The 26,125-nt window shown below is 41.7% G+C and overlaps 1 protein-coding gene and 1 long non-coding RNA gene across 2 annotated transcripts; one reads left to right on the top strand and one right to left on the bottom strand.

The window, feature by feature from the left end:
• Positions 1–2,947: 2,947 nt before the first annotated feature.
• st3gal4 (ST3 beta-galactoside alpha-2,3-sialyltransferase 4) lies at positions 2,948–25,576 on the top strand. The gene is made up of 12 exons (XM_029446267.1): positions 2,948–3,297; positions 8,419–8,486; positions 10,270–10,341; positions 11,795–11,876; positions 12,170–12,259; positions 13,480–13,577; positions 13,836–13,899; positions 14,334–14,429; positions 18,425–18,614; positions 19,093–19,230; positions 25,174–25,323; positions 25,426–25,576. The coding sequence occupies exons 3-12, from the start codon at positions 10,320–10,322 to the stop codon at positions 25,513–25,515; spliced, it is 1,020 nt and encodes a 339-aa protein (XP_029302127.1). The 5' UTR covers positions 2,948–3,297; positions 8,419–8,486; positions 10,270–10,319; the 3' UTR covers positions 25,516–25,576.
• Positions 6,911–15,575, bottom strand: LOC115017631 (uncharacterized). The gene is made up of 3 exons (XR_003833264.1): positions 15,440–15,575; positions 13,396–13,399; positions 6,911–6,920 (listed from the first exon to the last, which is right to left on the bottom strand). It is a non-coding gene; the product is annotated as an uncharacterized LOC115017631 (long non-coding RNA).
• Positions 25,577–26,125: the final 549 nt, after the last annotated feature.

Here is a 26,125-nt window from a genome sequence, read left to right as displayed (position 1 = left end):
GACTAATCTCTGAAAGACACAGATGTTCGACAAAGCTTTTGTTGTTGCCACAACAAATTCTCTTTCAGATGACACACACACACACACACACACACACACACACACACACACACACACACACACACACACACACACACACAGACACAGACACACACACACGCACACGCACACGCACACACACACACACACACACACACACACACACACACACACACACACACACATATAAGCTTAGTGGCTTCTGAGATAAGCAGTTACATATCATACTAAATATAAAGACATTTAGACTTTAAGTTACAATCTGTCATTTATTGAAATTATATTTACATTTGGGTAAAATAGGACAGGGTTCATTGTAAAGTTAATTTCTTTGTATTATAAATAAAATATATTTGTTAACAACCTTTCTTTTTCATGGCCAAGATGAGAAGTTGACGAGACTAAACTGACTTTATTAAACAACAACTGTGGCTATATCTCCATATAACATTTTTCATAACAAAAGAGGAAACAAACATTGGCTCTCCACATGTCTCTCCATTCTACTGGTAATATGACACCAATGCTAACTGGTGTGCTAAAGATACAGTACAGTACAGCAGGACTTGGTCAGCCAAAATGGGTTAACATTATCTGGAGCCCCTTTCATATAAAATCCCATGAAAAGAAAAAGTAAACTATTGTCTGGAGAAAGATCCTCGCAGTCTAAACAAATGGCATGATAGAAAAGCAACATGCGTTTGATATTCATGTCCTGATTATTTTTGAAGGGCTCCATGCCATTTAAATGTAGTTCATTTGCATGTTATATCTCCTTTTTTTTTGTTTCCAAGTCTTCTGGGCAGTGTAGTCTGCTCCCTTCACTTAAGATTTTAAGATTAAGATTTAAGATTTAAGATTTGGAGGGATGTTCTCTGCTTTTAACCCATCCTAGTACCAGGAGTCTAGTACTAGGAGCAGGATGCGTTGCATGCAAAGATGTTAAATGTAGCCTAACATCTAACTTGGAAGCAGTCTGATGGAGTTAAAATGCTCACATTGAGTCGGCTGAAACTGACTAAAACTAGGACCAGTTTTACTAAACATGACTAAAACCCACTTGGGCTTTTGATCTCAGGACATGCTATGTGTCGGCATCGCAGCACTTTAAGCACGAAGCAAACACAATGAAAGGGAGGAGATAGTTCAGGCCACTGGATGGCAAGCTGATGTGCTTTGGACCACCGAGAATATGGGAAAGCAGTCAGCTGTTAGTCACCATGGTGGTCTCGACTGGGCGCGGCGGTACTGACCTGGATGGGGTTTTTTTTATCTGTGGTGAGAAAATTCCGCTTGCCGTGCTGCAATGAAGCAGCAGCTGGGTTAATTAAAGGATGGCAGGAGATCCAAACATTTCATTGGGTTAGTGAATGTAGGCCTGTACAGTGCAATGAGACACAAGAAGGCTGCAAGTCAAAAGGTTTGAAACGCACAATGAAGGATGAGTTCTGTATTTGGTACATTACAAATTAATTATGGACATCGTAACTGAATGATGAAATGTTGCTCGTGAATGAGTGACGCACGCAGGCTCTCTCAGATTATTTACTGAACGCCAACATCGTCCCAGCAAACATTTGCTTAACGTAATCTGTAGGTTTACTTTTTTGCAAAACATTGTTTTGCTAGTTGACTCATTAGAGGACACAGAGGTTATTCACAATCTAATAAAATATTTCTTAAAGAAAACATCGTGAGTACGAAAGAAAAGGACATTTTTAATTGGATCTCTCAAGTAAATGTATCCTCTATTCGCAGCATAAGTCTGATAGAAGGTCACTGAAGTTGAACCTGAGTTTCAGTCTGTTATCTCCTTTACAAACAGAGATTTACTAAATGACAGCCAACAACAACAAGGCTCTCCAGAGTTCGGTGCCTCTGGGAGAAATATACAGTCCAATGAAGGAGACGTAAAGCAAATCATTATAATTGGCAGTAGATCACAGACATGGAAGCATTTATTAACCTTGCATTTGGCCCCAAGAGCATTCTACATTTATGCAGACAAGGTATTTGATCGTGTCTGGCTCTGCCTGGATCCATAAATAAGGAGGAACTTAACTTAACTTTATGGCTTACTGGTGTGGCCATATAAATGCAAAACTGTGGAAGTTGATGAAACTAAATACTTTGCTTAAAAAAAGCATCAATATTTCTGTTCAAAGTTCAGCTTTTACTCAACATGTCCGGAAAGTATCCATATGCTTTAGATAGTAATCTCAATCAATAGTTAATATTTAACAGATTCCCAAAAAACAGGACCTCAGTTGACCTGAATTCAAATTAAATTGGATTATTATGTCATACACATGACGGTAGAAACTGAAGTTAATCTTGTGACCAGGAAACTAAATACATTTACTCAAGTGAAGCACGTGTTGTACGTTTTACTCCAATTATTTGACAGCTTTAGTTAGCCTACAATGTACTTCCAACAAATAAATGATGACGATGTATTTACAAAAAAATAAACTGAGCATAAAAATAGTTTACCAACTGCAACATGTATCAATAATTATAATCCAACAATGGAATATATATTATTCTGAAATGTGCCATTCTGCATAATAAGCAGGTACACTAGGAATATGTAGCCTGCTTTTACTTCAGCAACATTTTGAATGCAGGACTCTGTTATCTGTTACATTAGGAGGTATAAGAAAATCACAGCCAACTGCAAAGTCTTTCCAGATGTTGTTCCCTCTGGGATAATAGTCCAGTTTAAGGCGGATCGAGGAGGGATGGGGCAAACAATCACAATAAACCGGAGATCACATAGAACGTGGACAATGTTTACTTCAAATGCAACGCCAGCACAGTCAGGTTTCGGCTTGTACCTTTTTTTTTGTTATACAGGGAATGGCATTTGGGTCTGTTCTCTCCAGTGCGCGTACCCACATGCGCATGCGTCCCAGCGTTGAGAGAAAAAGGGAACGCGCTGTAACAGAGAGAAAGCGTTCCAGTAAACCGCTATATATGCCTGCAGACTTCATGCTACTCAGATCAGCTGAAATCCAGGCTGTGGTTTGCGTTGACGCGTCTTCTTTCCGCTACATTGTTCCGAGGGATGAACTTTGATGCCCATATCCCATCACTGCTTTACCCGGGTGTGTGTGAAGCGCTGAAGACAGATGCATATTTCACGATTCCCCACGCAGTGTGTGTCACCAAAAGCAACGTGAACTTGGTTCAACATCCTTGCACAGTACAACAGGCTCGCTCCACGGATTAAAGCTCATCTGTCGGGCAGCGCTGCTGGTAAGTAAGAACATTTCGAGCTAACGTGTGTTTGGAGTTTGTCTACATGCCTGTAGGGGGGCATGGGACACCACCGGTCTGCTGTAAACTGGCCTCACTGGATCACAAGATATCACATTTAATTTGGCTGGCCTACCACGAGCCTTGATTTCAACATTTGTGTCAGTGTGTTTAGATTGTTCTCGTTTCGTTCGGGTTGGATGGACAGACAGACTGTAGACTTGGCTGCAACGTGTTTGTGAAGGATAATAACATATGTTCTTGAATTTATCCAACCACAGTTATTATGTTCCCTGTCATCAGTGGCATTGAATCTGATTTGAAGTGGAATTTGGGTTAAAGTCTAAAACCATGAGACTTATTTCTCAGCATGTTGCAACTTTAACAATCACAGCCACCAATCATTTTAAATTGTTTTATTATAAGCATCAGTCCTGTGTGTTGCTTATTGCTGCAAACCCAGGTGTGTTACACTACCTGCTCCTGGATGTAGTTGAACACATTTGCGTGAGTTCAAAATCAGATGAATATTTTCTTTATTTGCAACCACTAACGTGTTGCGTTTAATGAGGGGTTTTGTACACATGGTAACAGGCCATCTGGTCTCTGCAGAAGTGAACACACATCTGCCCCCTTTTAACATTAATTTAAGGCAAACACAATCAAACAAGAACAATACATGACCACAACTAAGAATGGATGTTATGAAAAGGGTTTTAATTTTTCCATGTTTATCTCTCAGCCTAAGTGGCAATGTCCTTAGGTGGGCTACCTGGGACGGAAAGAAGCAGAGTTAATTTAAGAGCTCTTAAACTGCAGGCTTTATACTGCACATCACCCTTCCGCTAAAGTCCTCTTATGTGATGAAAACTCCTTTTTCTGTCTTGTCCTTGATCGTGCTCGTCACCCCACACAACACAATGTGCTAAAGTTGCCGAGTAGAAAGCACATCTTGATCCAAATTGTTTGTAGCAGCATATTTGGTTAGTTGGCACGATGTAGTGCAGGGGACAGACATGTCCAAACTGGTTGCAGTTCTTTCAAATTGAACAAATCTTTGGGATCAGGGGAGAATGATATGGGTTCCTGAGCATTTGCCACAAGTACAAGTTTCTTTTTAGTCTGGGTTCTGTAAAATGTTTGATTGTGAAGTAATGGTAACATAGGTAACATAGGTAACATAGGTAACAGGGCCCTACACACTATATAAGGGCAGGGGTTGTTGTGTGTAATTTCCCTAGCACATGCCAGCTGGAGAGATTGCTCTAAAAAAATGTAATAATCTGAATTTGATTATAATATAAATGAGTTTCTGCAATTTAAAACGTATGTTTCCTTGTGTTGGACAAACAATTTGTGGGCTGCGAAAACAAGATGTTGAATTTTTGTTGATTTTGATATATTGAATCGATGTTAATAATAATAATAATGATACATTTTATTTGTAAAGCGCCTTTCATGGCTACAAGCAATCCCAAGGTGCTACAGAATACAAGACAACAACAACACAAGGTTTTAAGAAATAAGGTTTTTGGAGAAAGAAAACCTTTGCTCTCATTTAAAGAAAGAGCTAACCTTTTCCAAACATCTAAACAATATAACTTGTGTTTTCATGCTTTTATTCTGAAGGTGATCCTTTCTCCTCCCCTCTCCTCTTTGTCTCTTTCTACCCAATTCTAGATCTTTTTTGTTGCAGTGTAAAAAATAAAAAGTTTGAATTATGTTAGAATTGATCTAAATGGGGCTAAAAAAAATGGGCATTAAATTCCCATCATCCATAGTTTATTGTGGTAGAAACTCTCATAACATGCAGCCTTCCATCACTGTCTCCTTGAAGTGCCACTTGTCTGGCTTCTCTTCTGACCTGAAGCTGACAGCAGAACATTTGCACTGATAAAAGACCGTTTTCTGTAGATCACCTTGGAAGTGCGGCCGTGACATATTAGAGAGTGGTGTGGGAGGGACAAAGGGGGTGGACAGAAAGTAACACCTGTCTAATACGCAATTCACAGATTGTACTTTTTGTATTGAACTGAATTTAAGATGGATGGACAGATTTAAAAATAAAGATATTACTGTATTTTCAGGCTGTCCCACAAGAGAGAGATTTTTTTGCACAGATGTTTCATTTAATGGGGCTTAGCGATATTTCGCACATGCCAACTTCAGATCAGCTGACACACCATGATATGCACTCTGCAGTAATGACTCACTCCTGCATGAATTAATCAATCTAGCTTTTAAAATCACATATCCTCAAGACAACCGGTAAACGTAATCATACCCCGGTGCACCGGTCACTGCAGTGTTTCATGGATGCATCAAATTAAAAACCTATTGTTGAGATTAGTCACATTTAACCCAACACAGAGCTCTATGTAACGCTGGACCACCACGTTCACTTTGTTCATGTTTTCTGGTACTTTCAATAAATTTGGAAATTTGTGAATACGCACACTCACAAGGGGGTGACAGGGGAGTCAATAGGACCTACAGCTCTCTGCCCTTCGGCCCCTAAATGGGTTAATCCGGCCTTAAATACTGTGTATGACAAAGAATGGCTATGGCCTCCATTTATTTATTATTCTCATTATTTTAACATCTGCTTTAAAACGTTACTTGAAAAGAATAAGGACGTTAAGGTGTTTTAATTTAAAGTTGGTATTCCATTAAATGTATTTTAGTATTATTTAGTTCACGTTCACCTCTCATATGTTGTACCTTTTGACTGGCATACAACTAAGACTCCCAGAACATCCTCCCAAACACTGCATACCATCCCAAGGTCAACACTAAAAAAAAACAACAACTTTGCTGTTGTAGCTCCCACTTTATGAAACCGCCTTCCAGAGGAAATGTATTCACTGAAATGAAAGCTATATTATTCTTATCGTATGTATAGCAGAATACGGTATGCAGCCAAGATAATAATGAACACAGTTACCTGCAGATGTGACTCGATGTGCAGTCAACTGCAGATGGGAAGGACCATGAAGCCCGAAAGATGTGTAACCTTGGTTTAATGTGTCAGTGTGGGAACCGTCTGCGATGACGATCAGCTGCTGCCAAAATACAACAGAGCAAACTAATTAAGACCAGATCGACTCCTCAAGTAGGGGGGTAGGACGAACCTGCTGAGTCACCAAAGAAGAGCTTGTGTACGGGCACACATACACGTACACATACACGTACACATACACGTACACATACACGTACACATACACTTACACATACACTTACACACACACGCGCACACACACACACACACACACACACACAGAAGAATCAGAGTAAAAGTAGTAGAAGTACAGAGTCGTTGATACAAAATTGCAAAAGTGAATATTGCACCACAGTGGTGGAATAGTCTGTTCTTGGTGTGGTGGTCTACCAGGGGCCGTGGTGATTGTAACATCAAGTAGAGTGCCCTGTTGACATCATTGGGAAGACTTGACCGCAAGTATGAATCACACGCTGCTGGTTTGAGTCGATATTGCAATGAGGGAAACTTTTGTTTAGCTTTGGTGGAGTTCCTTCCTGTTATAGCCAGCAATTTCTTTTGAAAGCTTTTATGCGTAAAAGCGGTCGTAGTGTTACAAATGGGGCCTCAGATTTAGCTCTTCCGACTGGATTAAATTCTGGGATTATATGTTTTTTAGAGGTGGATTTTCCATTGTGAGCAGAACGCACATGTGATTTTCTTTTACAGAGTGTCTGCGGTTAACAGAAATGAACTGTTAAGTGGAAGAGGGTTAGAGAAGGAGGTCATTTCAAGTCATCAATTATGTTTGCCGACCGATTTACAAGGGTTTTACCCGTTTTAAAACCCACCCATTAAATTTCAAAATAAATCTGTTAGGTTTTGTACTCTTTGTTCGGCGAGTATTTAATACATGATTAATCCTACAAAGCTACTCTAACACCTTAAATACCTAAAATACAGAGCTCACATTAATATCACTATCTTCTCGTAATAATTATGATTTTAATGAGAATATGAGCATTTGTTTCTACTAATGCGAAGTTCATAGTGTTTATCTCGTTAGCCCTCACCTTCCTTTATTGAAAGTCGGGCGGAAAGAACCAATAAACATTTTCCCATGCCCTGCTTTTGCCGGAACGACTTCCTCTGAGCTGCCTGACTCATCTTTTAATCACTGCAGTGTGTGACTAAGATCTTTAAGTGGTCTGTCTGCATTTCAGTGGTCCATGGTTAGACTTGCAGCGATGCTTTTGAGCACATCTGTGGTAAAGGACATTTCTGACACGACTAAATCTTTCTCTGTTCGTCCCTTAACCCCCTGTGCTCTCCCGGGCAGCCCTTCCCCGCCCCTCTGACACACACACACACACACACACACACACACACACACACACACACACACACACAGACTGTATCAGAGCCGGCCAGGTATTGTGCAGCTCTGCTATGTGTTGCCTGTAGTGTCTGTGAGGAGGTCCTTCGCCTCCTGTGCTTCACAATCCTGGGAGCTACAGTATGTCCTGATGTTGTAACTACCTCAAGTTCAGGAGGGTGGGGGTGAGGGTGAGGAGGCTTGGGGTGATAGGGAGTATCTGACACCGGAGAAGTCTATAGGGCTTTACTATGTAGGGCTTTACTATGTAGGGCTTTACTATGTAGGGCTTTACTATGTAGGGCTTTACTATGTAGGGCTGCAACTAATTATTTAGCATTTATGTTTTAATCGGTTAGTTATTTTTACGATTGATTTGTCTATAAAATGTCAGAATTGAGCTCAAACTAGCATCTTTAAATGACTTTGTCCGACTAACTGTCCAAATCCCAGCAAATCTTCACATTTACCAGAATCAGCTGTATTCTCTAAAAGGAAGTCTAGAAGACGATCAGCCCAAATCCAAGACTGTAAGAATGACGTTTCTGTATGTCATTGTATAGTATTTAATAATGTGTCCGTAGACCTGTTGACCCCAATCCCAGAACCATTGTTACAAAGCATAGCTCGCGCATACTACTGCTACTAATACATGCTACTTTCACTGCGCTCTGTAATTGCTTCCTAATCAAGTGCAACGACAAGCACAAAGAATAGTTGGTTGTGCATATTTTCTCCTCATGCAGTTTATTTTGTGTTTTTGTTACAGGGAGAAGCCCACACTCATTACATCTGTACCACTGAGGACATCATCGTTGGAAATGTAAGAGGGAAAAGGTAAGAGGTGTAATGGAAAAATCCTGCATTGCTTAAATTGCTTTATTGTTCCTATTGTCTTCCTATAGCACATGCTATCACATGATATATATATGCTAGGTGTTTATGTTAGGAGGAGGCAGTGAACAGATAAGGAGACAGATGGTGTCCATGTCCAAACTGACAAGGTCTGGTCTTAAACTAGTGCTTTTTCCTTGCCCTATTCCTTGACCCTTATGGGTCACCTGAGGTGAATAAAGATGAGGCCACATTCTTCACACGGTATCATTGCTTGACAAACCTTCATGCTGCATGCTCTGATCCTTTCTGCAGAAAGCCTTCTTCATACTAAAATACTCAAACTTTGTATCTCTTGATCATCTTTTCCAACACGGATGTTCTGTAGTAATGTCACGGTTCTGTTGGCACGTCATGTGTGGCTGCACAGCTCCCTGAGAAGCTCATTTACATTATTTGAACATTTAGGCATCAGCCTGCAATATTTAAGCACTTAGGACAGGGGTCCCCAACCACTGGGCCGGAACCAGTACCGGGCCTTGGATCATTATTCTGCACAGAAAGAATAAATAAAATTTGGTATTATAATATACATGTTACAATGAAATAATAACATAAAATGGAATAATTACATTTAAATGAAACATGTAATAAGTAAATGATATGTTCTGCACTCTACAGTGTGTTTTGTTATGCCTGCATGTTTTTGCATTTTTAGCTCAATAAATGACTTAAACAATTAACCAATTATTTCTGTCAATTGACTTATGTGTTAATTAACCAATGAGCGCAATTTAGGGACTACAGTTGAGCTCCACAATGACTACAGGAACAGAACAGTTGGTGTTGCTTTCAAAACCAACACAACAGAAGAAGAAAAAACTCCTCTTGCTTGTTTCCCCCAAAGAAAACAATGCATTTGAAGTTTGCTCCTCTAGAAATTCTTCAGTGTTATCATCATTTCCTAAACAATAACTTAGGATACAAACACTCATATCCGGCTCGAGATAAAAACCCAACCCCTGATTCAGGAAGCAGCATATCAATGTTTTGTGTTGTGAAATGATGGTCTTGTTTTTCCAGGGAGAAGACTTTAAGTGTCCACATATTGAGGAGTAAAATCTGCAGAGCGTCCCTGTGGTGGTGTTAATCGATCATGTGGTTTCCACTCCCTGGCTGTCTCCGAGTTGGGGCGTGTATGATCTCCTGGTAGATTTACAGGCGTATTACGTTACTGTTGCAATGTAGCAAGTTCATGTGCACACAAGCACATCTCAAAATAGATATTCAGCTGTGCTTCAGCTCGCTATTGATTTTTAGTTTTTGTTTTGGGCTAGTCCTGAAGCGGTGTCTGGAACATGTTCCGTACAACTGTTTGTGCGGATGGCTCTGGATGAGCTGTGCTTTGTACAGCCAATAGTCATGCGTGCAACATTACATGCCCCTTTTTTTTAATCTGGTTTTAAAATGTAATTTTAACTTCGTCTGCTGCCTCCCTCTCAGCGTCTCTCTCTCTGTCTTTTCTCTGCACACTGTTTTTTTTTTTTGCTTCCTTGCATTAATTAGTTTTATTTGCCACGCCCATGAACTCTGACAGAGCCTGAGCTTAGTCAATGCATCTTGTTTATACGTAGGATGCCCACTATGACTCAATAAGCTGTTGTGTATTCAATGTAATGGCTCTTTTATAGCATCTTCTCAGAAAGGGAGGATGCTTGTCATAAAGCGGTTTGAAGGAGCTGCTAATACATGTGTTTTTCTTCTCCTTTATGTACTCGTCACCCAGGATACCCTCATGCACTGTGTAGACATGAGAGCACCAAGGAGCATGTGAAGATGTCCCAGAAGGCAGTTAAAAGTAAGCTGATATCTGATGTTGTTAATGTTTTGTTCTGATTACTTGAATGTGTCTTTTCCGGTCTTGATATTCAGTAAAGCACTAATCTGATCTGTGTTGTTATTTATGATGCAATATGCAGTTTGTCACAGTATCAACAGTGAGATTGTTAACCTTTTATTACCACTGTTATTTTATATTCATTGGGTAACCTGCGCTCTGTACTACCAAATGCTTTTTTTTCTCCTATTTAAACGACGAAAAAGATTTATGATATAATAATCCACAATCGTCAGCGTAGAAAGACACTTCTCACACTGTGTGCAGCAGACTGTTGCCACACAACATTTAGTCACTCCTCCAAAAACTTCCACTCTTGTTTACTGCAGATGTTGCCTAAATGATTGTGGGAAAACACAAAGCTGTCTTGATGCTCTTTTGGATTATTTCCATTTTATCTAAAGGAGGGTCCTCGCCTTTTATACTGTATACAAAGACCCTCCGCAGTGATTCATTTTCAACAAAAGAGCTGCAGTGACAGTCGTATTGAAGGTTGCTGTATTGTGCTGTAGCATGGAGTGCTGGAAATATGGCCTGTCATTTCCTCGTGCTTGTTGTAGGCTGTTTGGTCTACTTAAGGAATAATTTGATCTCTGTGTGGTAACTAGGCAGCCGGCTCACACTCCAGGAAGTCACTGTGCCCCACACACAACCTCCTGTTGAACAACTGTTGCGTTTGGACCGAGCTGGACTCGCTGAATGTTAATTATCCTTTTATTATTATTTTCAAAGTGCATCTATGGTCCTGTGATGCCTCGACGTACAGGTGGAATCACACTTAGATATTAATTCATGGACTTATATGTACTTATGATACTGACTTTAGAAGCAGAGGATAATTTATTGGTTATATATCCTGTCATTGCCATGTATCCATGGAGCGTTTCCTGTAGACCTTTTGCCGTCATCTTTAAATAGCAAGAGGCACTTGCTGGGAATCCATTAATTTTATTTATTTATTTCTAACCTATTTACCAGGATATGTCTCATTGATATTAAAAATCCTGGCCAAGATAGGCAGCAGCACAATTACAGACGAATCAAAAAGCGTCACAATCACAACATTAATCAAAGCAGTTACAGACACAGCGGTCTGCTTCAATGTCGTTAAGAGTCGCTTTAAGTCTGTTCAGAGAGACCAGCTCTCTGCAGCTGGTTTCAAGCAACTAAACACCCTTTAATATGCATTTCAGTTTCATTTTTCAGTACCCAGTCTGCCACTGATACCACATCTGTTACATGGGATAACAGTACCTTTTGTGGTTTTTTATGGCCGTAAACATCAAAGAAATCTCACATAAATTGTGTCAAAACTCTGAAGTGAGCATAATGTTGTATGTGAAATTTGATAATCCTGTTTTTATTTTAAATTCTTGTACGTTTGCCTCTGTTTTTTTGTCTTCTTTGACTCCAGCATGGTGCCTTAGGCTTCTCCCAGTTCTCCTCTTCTTCATCTCCTTTGTCACATATTACTGCTCCTATGCCATACTTCAGAGGTAATTACACACACGCTAACACAACCACGTCTTTCTTTCCCGTTTGCTCTCGGTATTGAGGTCACACAATTACACAAAATGCCCATGAAGTCTGTGAAGTGCTGAGTCACTAAAAGTTAAGAGCACAACCTACATTCGGATCATCCGGCGGTCTGAGTTGCCGGTCACGTTGGGCCCTCGCACATGCCCATTCTTTCACGCTTTGAGTGTTCTGGACCCAGTTACTGGCACGGTGTGTTTTATGGACTCAGCAGTAACTTTCATGCCAGTTGTGGTGATTGTCTGTCTTTCAGCTACGGAGGCACCAGCAAGTCTCTGAACAGTAGCAAGTCGCTGTGTGGTGGCTGGCTCACCCAGAAGAAGTGGGAGAGCCTTAACTTTAGGTGAGTAATGCCATGTCTGTGATTTTTTTTTTTTTTTTTTTTGGAGGGCTTATTAAGTGAGGAAGGTATGCCAATGTTTTTATTTGAGCATAATGTGCCAGGCTCTGTGCAACTGTGAGACTTTCCATCTAAATCATGTACGTTTCAGTAATTCAAGTGGAATGTGTTCATGAAATGTCTCAGCGAGAGAGATTTAATATAAAAACCAACATTGGCTAAGAATTAGCCCTTCATAAAGTTAGCGGGGCAACATCTTGTTTGTCCTCCTCATGTTCTGCCCCGTTAGGTCGTCGTTGTTCCACAGCCCTCGGCTCATTTATTGTTTCTTGCTCTATTATCAGTTTATTCAGCTGCATATTTACTGTTGCTCTTTTTACTGGTTCGGTTCTGTTACAAAATAGTGATACGGTCTCCATGTGGTTTGTCCCAACCTCCTCCCAAGGTTACTGTTTATTTCTTCAGCTCAGTAGACCTTCCACTGCCCGCCCTTTGACCTCTTTTCAACAGTCAAATCCATAATCCCCGTGTTTATCCTTGTTAAAGAACATGATTTGCATTCTCAAATAAGATTGCCGCCTAGTTGTTCTTGGGGTTTTTCACATCAGTCATTACAGTCATAGGGAGGCCTTCAAGGCAATCACAGTGACATGTCTCTAATTAGACCCTTCCCTGGAGATTTATGCTGATCCCCTGCGAAGAGCTAGCCAGCACACGGGGGTAATAACTGTCTGATAGACTCACTGTCAAAGACAGTAGGTCATAAACAGCTGGAGTCTGAAGCCAGCGAACACAAAAAAGCGACTGTTTCACATATTACAACCTGCCACATTTGTCTCACTCCACGAGCTCCGTGAATATTATTGTTTTCGTTCCCCTCTGCTCAGCAGAGAGCAGGAGATTTTAACGAGGCGGACTTGCTATTGAATGACGTCATGTAAACGGCCGCGTTCTTCATAATGAGTCTGCTTTACCTGCTTAATAGATACCAGAACATTTGGGGGAGTTAAGACGAGCTTTTCCGTGTTCCAATATATGAACACTGTGCTGTTTGGCAGCGCCGCTGGTGTTGTCCATTGTGTGGTTTGATGGCTGCTTAAAGCCAAAATCCTCATATCCTCCCGTCTCTCTCAGCAAACTCTCCTGTAATATAACTCGTACAGTGAAACCCTGTGCGCTGCAGTATTATGTTGTAATTCCTGCTCTGACATTTCTTTATGCAGCATTAACAGACAGACTCAGCTCTTTCTGAAACTGGAGGATTTCTTCTGGCGGGAGCATCTGTCAAAGCTGCCATTACCTTACGGCATTAAGGGCAGCGGTATGTTGACTTTACATTATCCTTTGCTCTTTCTGCTCCGTGTACTGGGCACACGTATCCTCCTGGTATTACTGGTTGTCGTGCGAAGTAGTAGTGTTGTACGTAGGTTCACAGATGTACTTCCACCACGTATCTATTGTACTAAGTAAATGAGATGCTCTTAACACAGTGGAAGTACTTCACAGCAGTCGTTTTATATGTGAATTGCACATCTGTTTTCAAAGTTTCAACTTCTCCTTTTCTCACTTTCCCTCCCAGAGCTGCTGCTACTGAAAGTTCTTGCTGTAATTGCAAATTATCAGGTGCCAGCCAGCATTGAAAAGTAAGTGTGAGCGCACTTCAGCCAAACCTGGAACATTGTCCTGAAACTGAACGTCACATTAACCCAGGTTTCTACTGTTTTAAGTCCATTGTGGACGACATTATTCAATTTAATATATTAGAAATCCAAAAATGGCGCCAATAATATCAAAATAATTGACAAACAGGATTTGTTTTTCAAACCGGTGTGATTGGTCGATGTTTTCCAGCTGTGTTACACATCCTTCTCAGTCCTGCTGCATGACTTCATCACTGTAATTATGGGTACTTATGGGTAGCTGCTTAGCCGCATAACTGTCCCTCATTATGGGAATGAAAGCACCCTCGGGTGATAAGTACGTTGTGAGTAATATCTGTGGAGAAGGGGACATTTTGTGTCTCATTGTACTAAACTGTGAAACACTCGTTGTGTATGTGGTGTTTTTCTCTCCGCAGCCTGGAATGCAGAACGTGTGTAGTCATAGGCAATGGCTTTGCCATTAAAAACAGCTCCTTGGGAAGCATCATCAACAAATATGACGTGGTCATTCGGTAAGCAGAAAGAAGAACGCCTCATGAAAGTATTGCTGTTAGTACTATCACGCAGTGGTGGGCCGTCAGGGCCAGCAAGGCCTTCTCTGCTGGCCTAAACATCATCAGGATATAAATGTAATTTTTATATATTTCTTCCACAAATATGTATTAAATTATTCCCCATAGTCTATTCTCTTCATTTCATAGCTTTCCTCTTGGTTGCGCTGCTTCCAGCCTCAGATGGAGATGTGGAGGTCTGGCCTTTATGTTAGAGCTTTTATCCAATCATATTTCAGCCATGATGTGTTGCCAGGGTCCAAGAGATCTGCCCTGAGGCCTTCAGAATCAACAGTGCGGGCGCCTGTCGCTGAACGGAGACAAAACTGTGGCGTTAACCAATCAGATTTCGAGTTGGCGACACCGGGGCCAGCTAGCAGGCGTACGATAACGTCAGCACGTCCACGTCTTTTGATTGGATACGCACTATTGAGAGGCAGAGCTATGCAGAGCTAGCAAACTTTGAACGAGCTAATTTAGATTTCTACAAGCTGTTTTTCAACCCACAATGGCTGAAGGAGGAGAAGAGATCGATTTGGTCGCAGATATAATTACAACGCCATTTTCAAGACGAACTTTTCAAGAAAAGATAGACATCGTGAGAAGAGAACGGCCAACCCCGACGCTAGCGGGCCTATCACAGCCGGAAAAGAGTTTGTCCGACACTTTCAAACCACTAACTACGAGCGGTACCCCCGGCTCACAGCCTCCGAGAGGCACTGCACATTGTACTGCTGGGAATGCCTGCTAAATGTTTCGGAAATATTAATATAACTCTGTTGTACTTGACTATGTTAAGGTGATGCAACGCCCGGTTATACTGCATTTCTGTGTAAATGTATAGTTTCGAGAGCCATGGCGTCATAATGATGGTATTAAGAGGTGGAATAATTCAGGTAGGACTGTGTAGGACATCACTGAAGGCCTAGGTGTGAAATGCACGGCCCGCCACTGCTATCACGGTCAGTTACTGCTAAACATGTGGCATGCTGTTCATAGAGAAGAAGAAATTAGGCTAAAGAAACAGTTGTTTAGGAGGTGACTGTACTATGTTTTAACCCATCAAACCCTCATGTTTCAGGATTGTTAGGATTAAATTAAGAGCAGAAGGACTGTGGAGATTTCCCCCCCGCCCCTGAAAGCAGGATAAAAATCCACTTGGCGATGCACTAATGAAGGACAGTATCCGACCGAGTGACCGTGTGACCCTGACATAGAGCCGCCCTCTCAGCAATTAGCAAACTTTTCTTCAGTTCTTGTTAAAGGAGAAAATAAAGTGTTTAGTTTACTCGAGGTCAAAGGCGCTCTGCAGATCTGACTTTACAGCCTTGGAATGAACACATGCATTCTGAGTTTTTATAAGCCTCTTTCAAACAGCCAGAATTTGGCTTGGCCACAATGCATTTTTCTCTCCCCACCCCCCTAGTCTCCCCCTCCCCCCCCCCCCCATCGCTTACATCTCTCCCCCTCTTAGGAGCTAATCACTCCCGGGCCAATAGAGTAAGGTTATTGATATTCAGAATTCGATGCATGGCTGAGAGTTTGACGTTATGGAGCTGCTTCTGTCATAGAAACACAGACTTAAGTTTCCAAAACAGACGAATCATTTAGCAAACAAGATCTCCGTCTGCGCTGTTGTGTTAATTATGTGATCGAGGGATGAGTTATGATGTGATTCAATCATTTGTAAATAAAGTAAGAGAGGTTACAGCGCGTGCCACATTACTGCAGCGTCCCGGGTTCAATTTCAGACTCGGGACCTTTGTTGCATGTCATGTCTGACTCTCTGTCTCTGTATCTCACTCTGTATCTCTCTCTGTCTCTCTCTCTGTCTCTGTCTCTGTCTCTGTCTCTCTCTGTCTCTCTCTGTCTCTCTCTCTCTCTGTCTCTCTCTCTCTCTGTCTCTGTCTCTCTGTCTCTGTCTCTCTCTCTCTCTCTCTCTCTGTCTCTGTCTCTGTCTCTCTCTCTCTCTCTCTCTCTCTGTCTCTGTCTCTGTCTCTGTCTCTCTCTCTCTCTCTCTCTCTGTCTCTGTCTCTGTCTGTCTCTCTCTCTCTCTGTCTCTGTCTCTGTCTCTCTGTCTCTGTCTCTGTCTCTGTCTCTCTCTGTCTCTGTCTCTGTCTCTGTCTCTCTCTCTCTCGTCTCTGTCTCTCTCTCTCTCTCTCTCTCTCTCTCTCTCTCTCTCTCTCTCTCTGCTCTCTCTCTCTCTCTCTCTCTCTCTCTCTCTCTCTCTCTCTCTCTCTCTGTATCTCTGTCTCTTTCTCTCTCTTTCTCTCTCTTTCTCTCTCTTTAAGTCTTTAAGTCTTCATTCTGGAAACAGAATGAAGTGCATATTGAATTTTAAGCCCTCAACATACCAACAAGTGACAGGACATACTGTATCTAGAGGGAAAAGAAGAACCTGAACACCATCCTGGCTGCTGATTGTAATGGCCTGAGCTCTGACGGGCCACCTTGACATCACAGTTGCCTTGCAAACTGTAGCTTTTGTGAATCACACTAGCCCAGGGGCCGGCAACCTTTACTATCTAAAGAGCCATTTGGCCCCTCTTCCACCAAATAACATTTGTCTGGAGCCGCAAAACATATTTGATAACACAGCTTATAGATTTAATATATAGTTATACTATATTTGTTGCATTTATGAAATTACAGAATGAAACTTGCTATTTGTACCTGTTTAAACAAAGGAAAACACCAAACTCTTTTGAAGAGAAGGAAAGAATACACGGGCATGTTAAGGCCTACTTTGAATAAAATAAAATAAATATAATATAAAAATACCAAAACAATAAAAAATATAATGAAAAAATTAAATTAATAAAAAATGTAGCCCACTTTGAAAAACAAACAAAACTTATAGCATAACGTTGACAGGTCTGTCCACGCAGACCCTAACCCTGGTTAGCACACCAAGTTGGGGGGGGTCTGCAACTCAAGATAAGCCGCCTGCAGGGAAAGGCACCGCGCCCGTAGACGCAGGAGAATGTGACACATTTTCACCTTGAACTCCCAAGATAAGAGGCGTTTCCTTTTGAAAGATTGTCCACTGTGCAACAATCTACAGGGAGCCACTACAGAGGGGTTAAAGAGCCGCATGTGGCTCCTGAGCCGCAGGTTGCAGACCCCTGGACTAGAGGAATAAAGTCATAGTAAAAATGATATTATAACGTGACGATATCACGTGAAATGATAAGCAATAGATGTTTGTTATTACTTTAGATGAACAGCTCTTTAGTTGGCTAACTAAACCGCTAGCTTGGTTAGCTGCTAGAGCACATGGTAGAAGTCTGGTCGTCAGTGTTGTCTCTTCTGTAAACTGTCGTTGAGCGTTTCTTTGATCAGTCTTTCTGAAGAAATGAAGCATGTTCCTCTCCGGATCAGGTTTACTCTCCATATTCTAAGGCAACAGTCTCTTTGTTAGCATTACAGCTCCCATGACAATGCAAATTATTTTAATTATATGGAGTACAACGTTACCTACGTAGCCTAAAAGCTCAGTTCCAAGGCTGATTTTTATTTTATTTTGTTTATAACAAATGTTAATGGGATTCTGAATGAGGTTTATTCTGAAACAGAACCCGAAAGTTGCGGTTTCACTTAGGCTCTCTATTTCTGTGTATACTTTCGGTCGGACTCAATTATTGACATAAAATGTAAGTTTATTTAGAAAGCTTTTGGAGGCTCAAACTGCTTACCCAGATACATGTTGTTAAGCCGCCGTCGCGTTGCCCGAATCTCTACGAGAGACATGACGAATGCAAAGTTAGCACGAGCCAGGATGGACACCAATTATGAGCATAAGACCCAGGTTAGAAATGTTGCCTTTAACACCGTTTCTGTGTGATTTAAACAAAACAAAAACTCCTATATTTCTGCATGAATGATTGCAAAAAATGGAAATAAAAACAAACCTGAAAATTCTTGTCCCTGAATATAGTATCGTGTCCCTGCCTCAGGTTGAATGATGCCCCCGTGAGAGGCTATGAAGAGGACGTGGGGAACAAGACCACCATGAGGTTCTTCTACCCCGAGTCGGCCTCCTTCAACCCTGCACTGCACAACGAGCCCGACACGCTTATGGTCCTGGTGCCTTTCAAGCAGCAAGATCTCCGCTGGCTTAAAGAGATCCTCTATAATGAGAAGAGGGTACAGGATATGTGTGAGAATGCACTCTCTATCTCACACACACACACACACACACACACACTTTCTTTCTCTCCCTCCCTGCCTCACATAAACACTCTCCTTTTAGCTTCTTTTCCAGCCCTTGCCAGCCATCCATATCAGGAACGAATACTTAAAAGGTTCGACCTCAGTGATGCCAGTGCCCTTCAGAGTTAAATGTAGTTTCCATTTCAGACATCCTTCACTCTGTTGCACAGGGCACCAAAGGCCTCCTTCGGCTAATAGTTGCCAGGTCATTACCTGCTAATTTGCACATCGATTTAGTTGCCTGCAGACGTGAGGGAGTCACAGGTCCAATCGCGTCTCTGTTTGTGCAAATGAACTCAGTGTGCCGAACTAAAAATAGCAATTTTTTACTCTCTTTCTGTCCTTTTTTGTTCTTTTCGATTGCACAACATCCTGTGTCTTATCTTCCTCTGGGTTTATGTGTGCTTTCCAGGTCAGCAAAGGCTTTTGGAAGCCTCCTCCTCAAATCTGGTTGGGTGACTTCAGTAAAATCCGAGTGCTGGACCCCCACTTTCTGCACCAGACTGCAGACCGGCTGCTCCAGATCCCTCTGCACCCCAAGAGCAAACAGGTGAGCGTTTAGAGAATCATGAGCTGTAACTGTGGTGGAAACGCGTCTCCTCTTGTTACAGCTCAATAATAATGAGCATTTCAGTCCACCTGAAAAATAATTTCCCCCACTAGAACCTTCTGTCTTGTTTGTTCCCGTTCCCTCGTACCTCCCTTTCTCCCTTTTCTGCCCTTCACTACTCCCCACATGAATGTTAACAAGGCTGGATGGAGCATCCACTGATTAGCCACAGCTCCTCGAATGATATGTCTCGAACGCTGTGATAAACAGTTTACTGGAAGAGGCATTGCTCTTGAAATGTAGCCGGGTCAATAGCAATTTTGTGGATCCAATTACTGCAAAACATGACGAAGATTAGCTTCTGCTTGGCATTCTGGCATCTCATTACAAGATAAGCTCCTCGTTTATTCTAGGCTGCGCAGTGAATCCCTCGGAAAATAATAGTTTTTTGAAGGAAAGCCAAGAATTTTGTATACATTTCAACCAGATGTTGTGTTTTTAGGGGAAAAGGGACAGTTCTCAGTGTTGCATCTCTGCAGAGCTGATTATTGCAGCATCGACAGTGTAGTCGATCTTCACTGAGCATGTTTTGTGACGTTATAGAAAGACGAGATAACTTAAACGAAACAAACATCATCATTAACACGTTTGTGAAACTCTGACTGATGAGCAGCGATTTGTGCGAAGAGAGAAAACATGACATTTTGTTTGCAGAATATCATTGATCTGTTTTTGTTTCACAAATTGGACCTTAACTCTTTGGCTGAGAGGATTGGATTTTGAAACACCCTGGGAATTGATTTGGATCATTACTCATTGTAGAAGTTTTCACCGACGCTTTGCATCCCATCTGCCAAGTGGGGCATGTAGCGTTTGGTAGGGATCGTCTCTGACGTGGGCTCGAGCCAAGTTTTGTTTTTTATTTTTGCTTGTTCCCCTCTCCTGAGCCCTTTTTTTGTTGGAGAGGGAGTAGGAGGTTGAGGGCTGGTGCAGGAGAAGATGAGAAGCAGTGGGAAGGCAGCGCTCCTACAGACGAGATCCCAACAGGAGCTCTGCACCATCTGCACAGACTGTATGGAAAAGGCCGGGGTGAGAGGGTGGGCAGGAGGAGGAGGAGAAGCAGAAAGATGGAGGGATATACCGTAGCAATAGGGAGAACTGGGTTACATGTAGCTTGCTTTAACAGTATTAAAAACATCTGAAACTGCTGTCTATCTGTATTCAGGGCTATATATATATATATATATATATATATATTGTTATCACTATCTTGTCTTCCGTCTTTTCTGTGCTCGGGTATTTCTCATCGGCCAAATACCAGCAGGAGTCCTGACTGTAGCCGACCTTCTTTTTGCAGATACCACCCTCAGCTAACGACCCTGCCTCAACACATACACACACACAATCTCACACATGCAGCCACTTCTATGTTCTCTCCCCTTTCCTTCCAGTCTTTGTTGTATTTCAGGCACACATGCACACACATAACTCTTCTGTTCACACCCGTCTTCGCAAACACAAGCCTGTGTTCAGCTCTTGTAGATCTGGCGTGCAGCGGTGATAGTATGCAGCCCCCCCCTCCCCCCTCTTCTCCCCTCTCACCAAGGCTCCACGGGCCTGCGTCCAAACTATGTGGCGGGCCGCTGCTGAGCTCTGGTGTTCGCCCGTGTGCTGGCGACCACATGAGGCTAATACACACAGACTATCAGCTGTGGCCCATTGTGGGGTGCTCAGTGCAAGAGCAAATTGATCTGCTGTAATGTTTTAGAGAGGAAAGAAGAATACAGGAAAGAGGCAAACTACGAGTGCACTGAGGCTCACAGTGCCATTTACACGTGTTCTCTTTCTATCAGTCGTTTTTGCATCGGGGAAACCTGAAGCAGAGAGCTCTCTTAACAATCTGAGAGCTATGGCTGAGGAGCTGGACACTTGAGAAAACCTCTCTTTTGCACCCTTCCATCTGAGCTGTTTACACGTCTGTGGCCGAGCTCTTAGGCACCGAGCTTTGAGGAAGGTCTTGCAGGATGAAAGCTTGCTAATTGGCATAGATCCAACACTTGAGAATGCACGGTGAAGAATGCCCTTCTCAAGTGTGCCGCTGAAGATTTCTATTCAATACCAAAAATACCACCTAAGCACAATGCACATACAGACCAACACACACACACACACACACATATACCTTTCTAATGTTTGTCTTAATACACGTACACACACAAAATAACAGTCTCTTCTTTGCCAGGCTTAAAGCAATACTGTGACATTTTTGGAAATGCACTTATTTGCTTTCTTGCAGAGAATTCGATGACTCACATCTGTCTGTAGCATAAAGACAGCAGGGAAAAACATTTAGCCTTAAAGGAAAAAAAATAAATGTGCCTACCAACAGTGATTTAGAGGTTGTAAGCAACCAGCGGAGACTTGAGGATACCACAAGAAATAGTCCCGCGGCCCGCTGTAAAACCACAACCTTTCATTTAGTTTTCTGTAAGAAGCATGAAACAAATGAGATATGAGATGTTAATAAGTGAGCTTTGAGGCGTTGAAAGGAGGATTGTGTTTTGTTTTTTTACAGGCTAGCCGCGGTTTCTGCAAGTGTTAAGCTAAGCTAACTGTCTGCTGGCTGTAGCTTCATATTGACTGGAGAGATATGAGAGTGGTATCAATCTACTCCTCTATCCCTCAGTGAGAAAGCAAGTAAATGTATTTCCCAAAATGTCGAACTATTGCTTTTAAACAGAAGAAGTATAAAGAGCCTGCATATAATCAATAATTGAGGCCTTTATACATCATCTTTTCTGAATCTATAGTCTGTTGACAAAAGGTTTTGGTACAAATCAATGCTTCTGGCAATCAGTGAACCTTGGCTAGAGGAGTGGGAAGCTGACCATCGTAAACAAAGACACGTCCCCGCACACAGGGCTCTTATAGGACACTTGATGATAACATGGAAAGCTGTAGTTGAGAGAGATCTGAAAAGGCTGCTGGGTAAAGTGTGACATTTTGCAGAGGGATGGAAAGAGAAAGAAGGAGAATCACTTCCACATCACCAGGAAGTAAGAAAGGATCATCATCTAACCCTAATGTGGAAGTGATTCTCCTTCTTGCCCTTGTGAACTCAGATACTCATTGACGGGACAACGCAACCAAACATGTCTCAACTCATTCAATCTCACATTAGTTAAATTTTCTAAACAGATCTCAGTGGGGTCAGATGATGTCCCTTTCTTACTTCCACCATGGAGGTTATGTTTTTCCGGATCCGTATTACGGAGCGGATTCACAAATAAGGTTTTACTTTAAAATTGCAAGACCGGGCATTTGTGCTTCATTCACGTGTTGTTGGAGAAAGCGGAAATAAGTGTTTCCGACTGGGGAAGTTGACGTAAACACCGCCTGAAGTCGGAACAAGAAGTGTTGTTTAAACGCTCCGAGCGATTAAAAACACAACACATCTTCTTTGCAGCGTCCATGTTGTTTCCACATCGCGACTTAAAGCTGATGAACACACCGAAGTCGCAATAGCAACATCCCAACTGTGGGAGATGGGATAATCCGAGGAGCATGTGAATGCACCGTTTGCCGTGGCGGAGGTCTGCGCTGTATCTGGCAGATCACAAGTGATAAGCAAGGAAACGGCAGAAAAATGTAATTTAGAACTATTTTAGGACACATATTTATTTTGTGTAGGACAACACAGGATATTGCCATTTTCTCTCCAATAGAAAATGAATATGAGAAGATATAAAACCCACCAGGATGCCCTGACTTGTTTACCATCTCTGTTTAGACTTTAGCCAGAGGCTGTACTGTCATCAGGGAGGACATTTTATTGCCTTTTTTTTTAAATCTTCTTTCTTTCAATGTCTCTCATTCGGACTAAACCCTTTGTTGTATATCAGTGAGACCAGTTTTACAGTGTCAATAACTTGGACAGTTTACTGTTTTAACCACATTGAATTCACCCCTTCACTATGAGACTCATGAGTCATCGCTGTGCATTCAGCAGTTTGTCTCGTAGTAAAAGTATAGATTGAATAGAGTGTGTATGAGTGAGGACACGCCATCCCTATCCACATGTGCAGACTTCCCCACATCCACTCGAGGCAGCAGTGAGTGTCTTAAGTGCTTCTACTCGATAACGACTTGAAGGCGGTCAATACTTATTTTTGCAAGATTTTATATTTTATGATATAATCATTGCATTGTTATTAGAAAAAGGGTGAATTATTTTAATATGTCGGAAATGCAGCATCAAGTGAGAGTCGGCTGATTGCATCGATGTGTCTTGGACGTTAAACTTTCAGCAACAAGACGATGCATTGATGGGTTTTATTGCTTACAGGCAGCAAACAAAGGGTTTTTGAAATGCTGATGAATTGTAGGAAGGCCTGCAGAAAGTTAATTAAAGTAATCAAGATGACTCTTTTTGTGGAGGGAGAGGTGACAGGAAATGAGGAGGAGCTGGAGAACAATGTCCAACACATGTCCCTGGCCGAATATAAACTATGCATGTCGAGGTTCTTGGTTCCACGAAGACGCCTCGTCAAGTAGATTTGTTGTTTCTTGGCAGACTACTCTTGGTATGGAGATGTAGTGGGTGTGGTTTGCTATTTGTGGCACAGTCCTGTTTGCTTATGTGTGTTATTATATTTATTGTTTTGTTGTTTGGAATTTAAATGTACTTATTAATATATGGTTTTTCATTAAGTCTGTTTATATCCCATGTTTTATATCCCTTGACAATGAGATGGCATATCTCAAGGGGGAATAGCAATGTTCCCAGAGCGGATGAAGGCCTATTTTGTTTTGGACTTATTAAAATGGCTATGAAATAAATTCAAGCACTGACTTCCATTAGGCGATTTACTAATGTTGGCAACAAGTCTCAGTTTGTTTTGAAAAACTGTTTGTCATCTTCCCATCAATGGACACGCAATACTGTCTTTGCTTTAGACTCAGCCAAAGAATCCAACAAGCAGCCAAACCCAGAACAAAGAATCCTCCCCCTTTTAACAGTCAGTTAACCATCACCATCTGATGTTTCACAAACTTCTCGTCACTGAGAGTTTTGCCTCTGAGTCAATTGCTCTCTTATCATTTCCCAATAATAGAATCGTGAATAAGGTTTGTAGCTAACGGTAAACCGTAGTTTGCTCAGGAAGCATGACTTCATCTTGTTACTGGTTTCTTGAGAAGAGGCCGCCCTGAGGTAGTGAGTAAGCTGCTGGAAAAGACCCAAGTTTTCAGGGTGAGACTTGCTAATGCGCATTAATTCTTTTGTCACGTAACCAAGATCTTTAGGAAGCTGCGAGGGAGGAGAGGGGGGGGGGGGGGGTGTCAAGGGTACAGGTAGTGTTGACTAAAAGAAGATACCACCAGCAGTGACTGCATTAGTGTTAGTTACCTTGTCTCTTCAGTACTTTGAATAGGTCTACCTGGCGAGATGCATCCCACGATTGCACATTTCAGTTTTGTTGTTTTTTCTTTTTGCCAGAAGCTCAAATGTTTATTTCCAAACAACTTAAAATAAGTGCATTCTCCAACCTCTGCGGGAACAAGAGCTAGATGACATCAAACATTTAAAGCATGTTTTTTTTTTTAAGTGAACGATTTAAAGATGCGCTCGCTCTGCACATGGAGAAGGCTTGTTTTGTTTTCACGTGGAGGTCAGAGGCAGCCGGTTCTGTTGCTCTCTGTGTCCATCTAGTGGTGAACGCAGAGGCTGCAGTTGAGTTGTAGTATTCCTGCCTGACTCCAGCCTACGTTACGCAACAGATGTGCTATTAGCATTTTTGTTTAACATAAATGCTCACTTCATTTGTCTGCCAGGATGTCTTTTTTTTAATGTTTAAATCCTACACATAGGAGCTTTGGAAAGTGCGTTAGGAGACGCAGAGTCATTGCAGTGTGCTCTTATTAAGTTGTGTTTGTTTCCTGCAGCCAGTGCATCCTACCACGGGCATCCTCGCTGTGTTTGTTGCTCTGAATTACTGTGACGTGGTCCACATTGCTGGTTTTGGATACCCTAACACAAAAAGCCAAAGGCACCCTATCCATTACTACGGACATGACACCATGAAGTCTATGAAGGTGGGTAGCGGGTCACTCGCAGTACTTCAAATGTAATCTGTGTTTCACCGTGTTATACAGTAGTGTTACTCCTCTTTCTCTCTCTCTCTCTCTCCGTTGCAGAATTCTTACCACGACCTCAATCATGAATCTGAAGCCTTAAAACGACTGGAGGATTCGGGAGCCATTTTGTACCTGCACCCGCATTTATGATGCACACACTTTTTTTTTTCACAGTGCGATGTAATCCAAAAAAAAAAAAAGTGATTGAACACTAAATTGTATCTGATTGTATCCTGTTCAAATCAGATGTTAATGTGCCTTCTGCGGTGGGATGCGAGACGTTTTGCTGGTGTAATTTAAGTTATCATTTGGTGACTAAAGAATGTTTATCTGCCTGGAGCCTTATATTCTGTCAAACTGGAAGAAATACAATGTGATTTAACTGCCTTTCCTTCAATTTGTCAAGTACTATAAGCTTTGGTAACATGGCTCAGCATTTTGCATTTTGAATCGCGACTTTCAAAGTCTTTGTTTGTGAGGAGAAAAGTCACGTCGGATTATGATTTTTGGATATTTCCAATGCTTTGATGTCGTTTTAAGCCACATCATAGAAATGAAGCATTTCAGATCTGCAGCCTTTAATGATTTAATGCAGATCATTGAAAACTAATCAGACCGGATTATTTCTCACTGTATACACTCAACATGGTTTGGGATTAATTTTCAGTGTTACAGTAAAGAAGTGTGTTAAAAATCTATGTGGTTTTATTGTGAATTTTACTTTCAATGTACATTTTAGTTTAAATGAAGATGAATTTAT

The sequence above is a fragment of the Cottoperca gobio genome, chromosome 13 (assembly GCF_900634415.1).
Source record: "Cottoperca gobio chromosome 13, fCotGob3.1, whole genome shotgun sequence".
NCBI lineage: Eukaryota > Metazoa > Chordata > Actinopteri > Perciformes > Bovichtidae > Cottoperca > Cottoperca gobio.
This window is presented reverse-complemented; position numbering and strand designations above follow the sequence as displayed.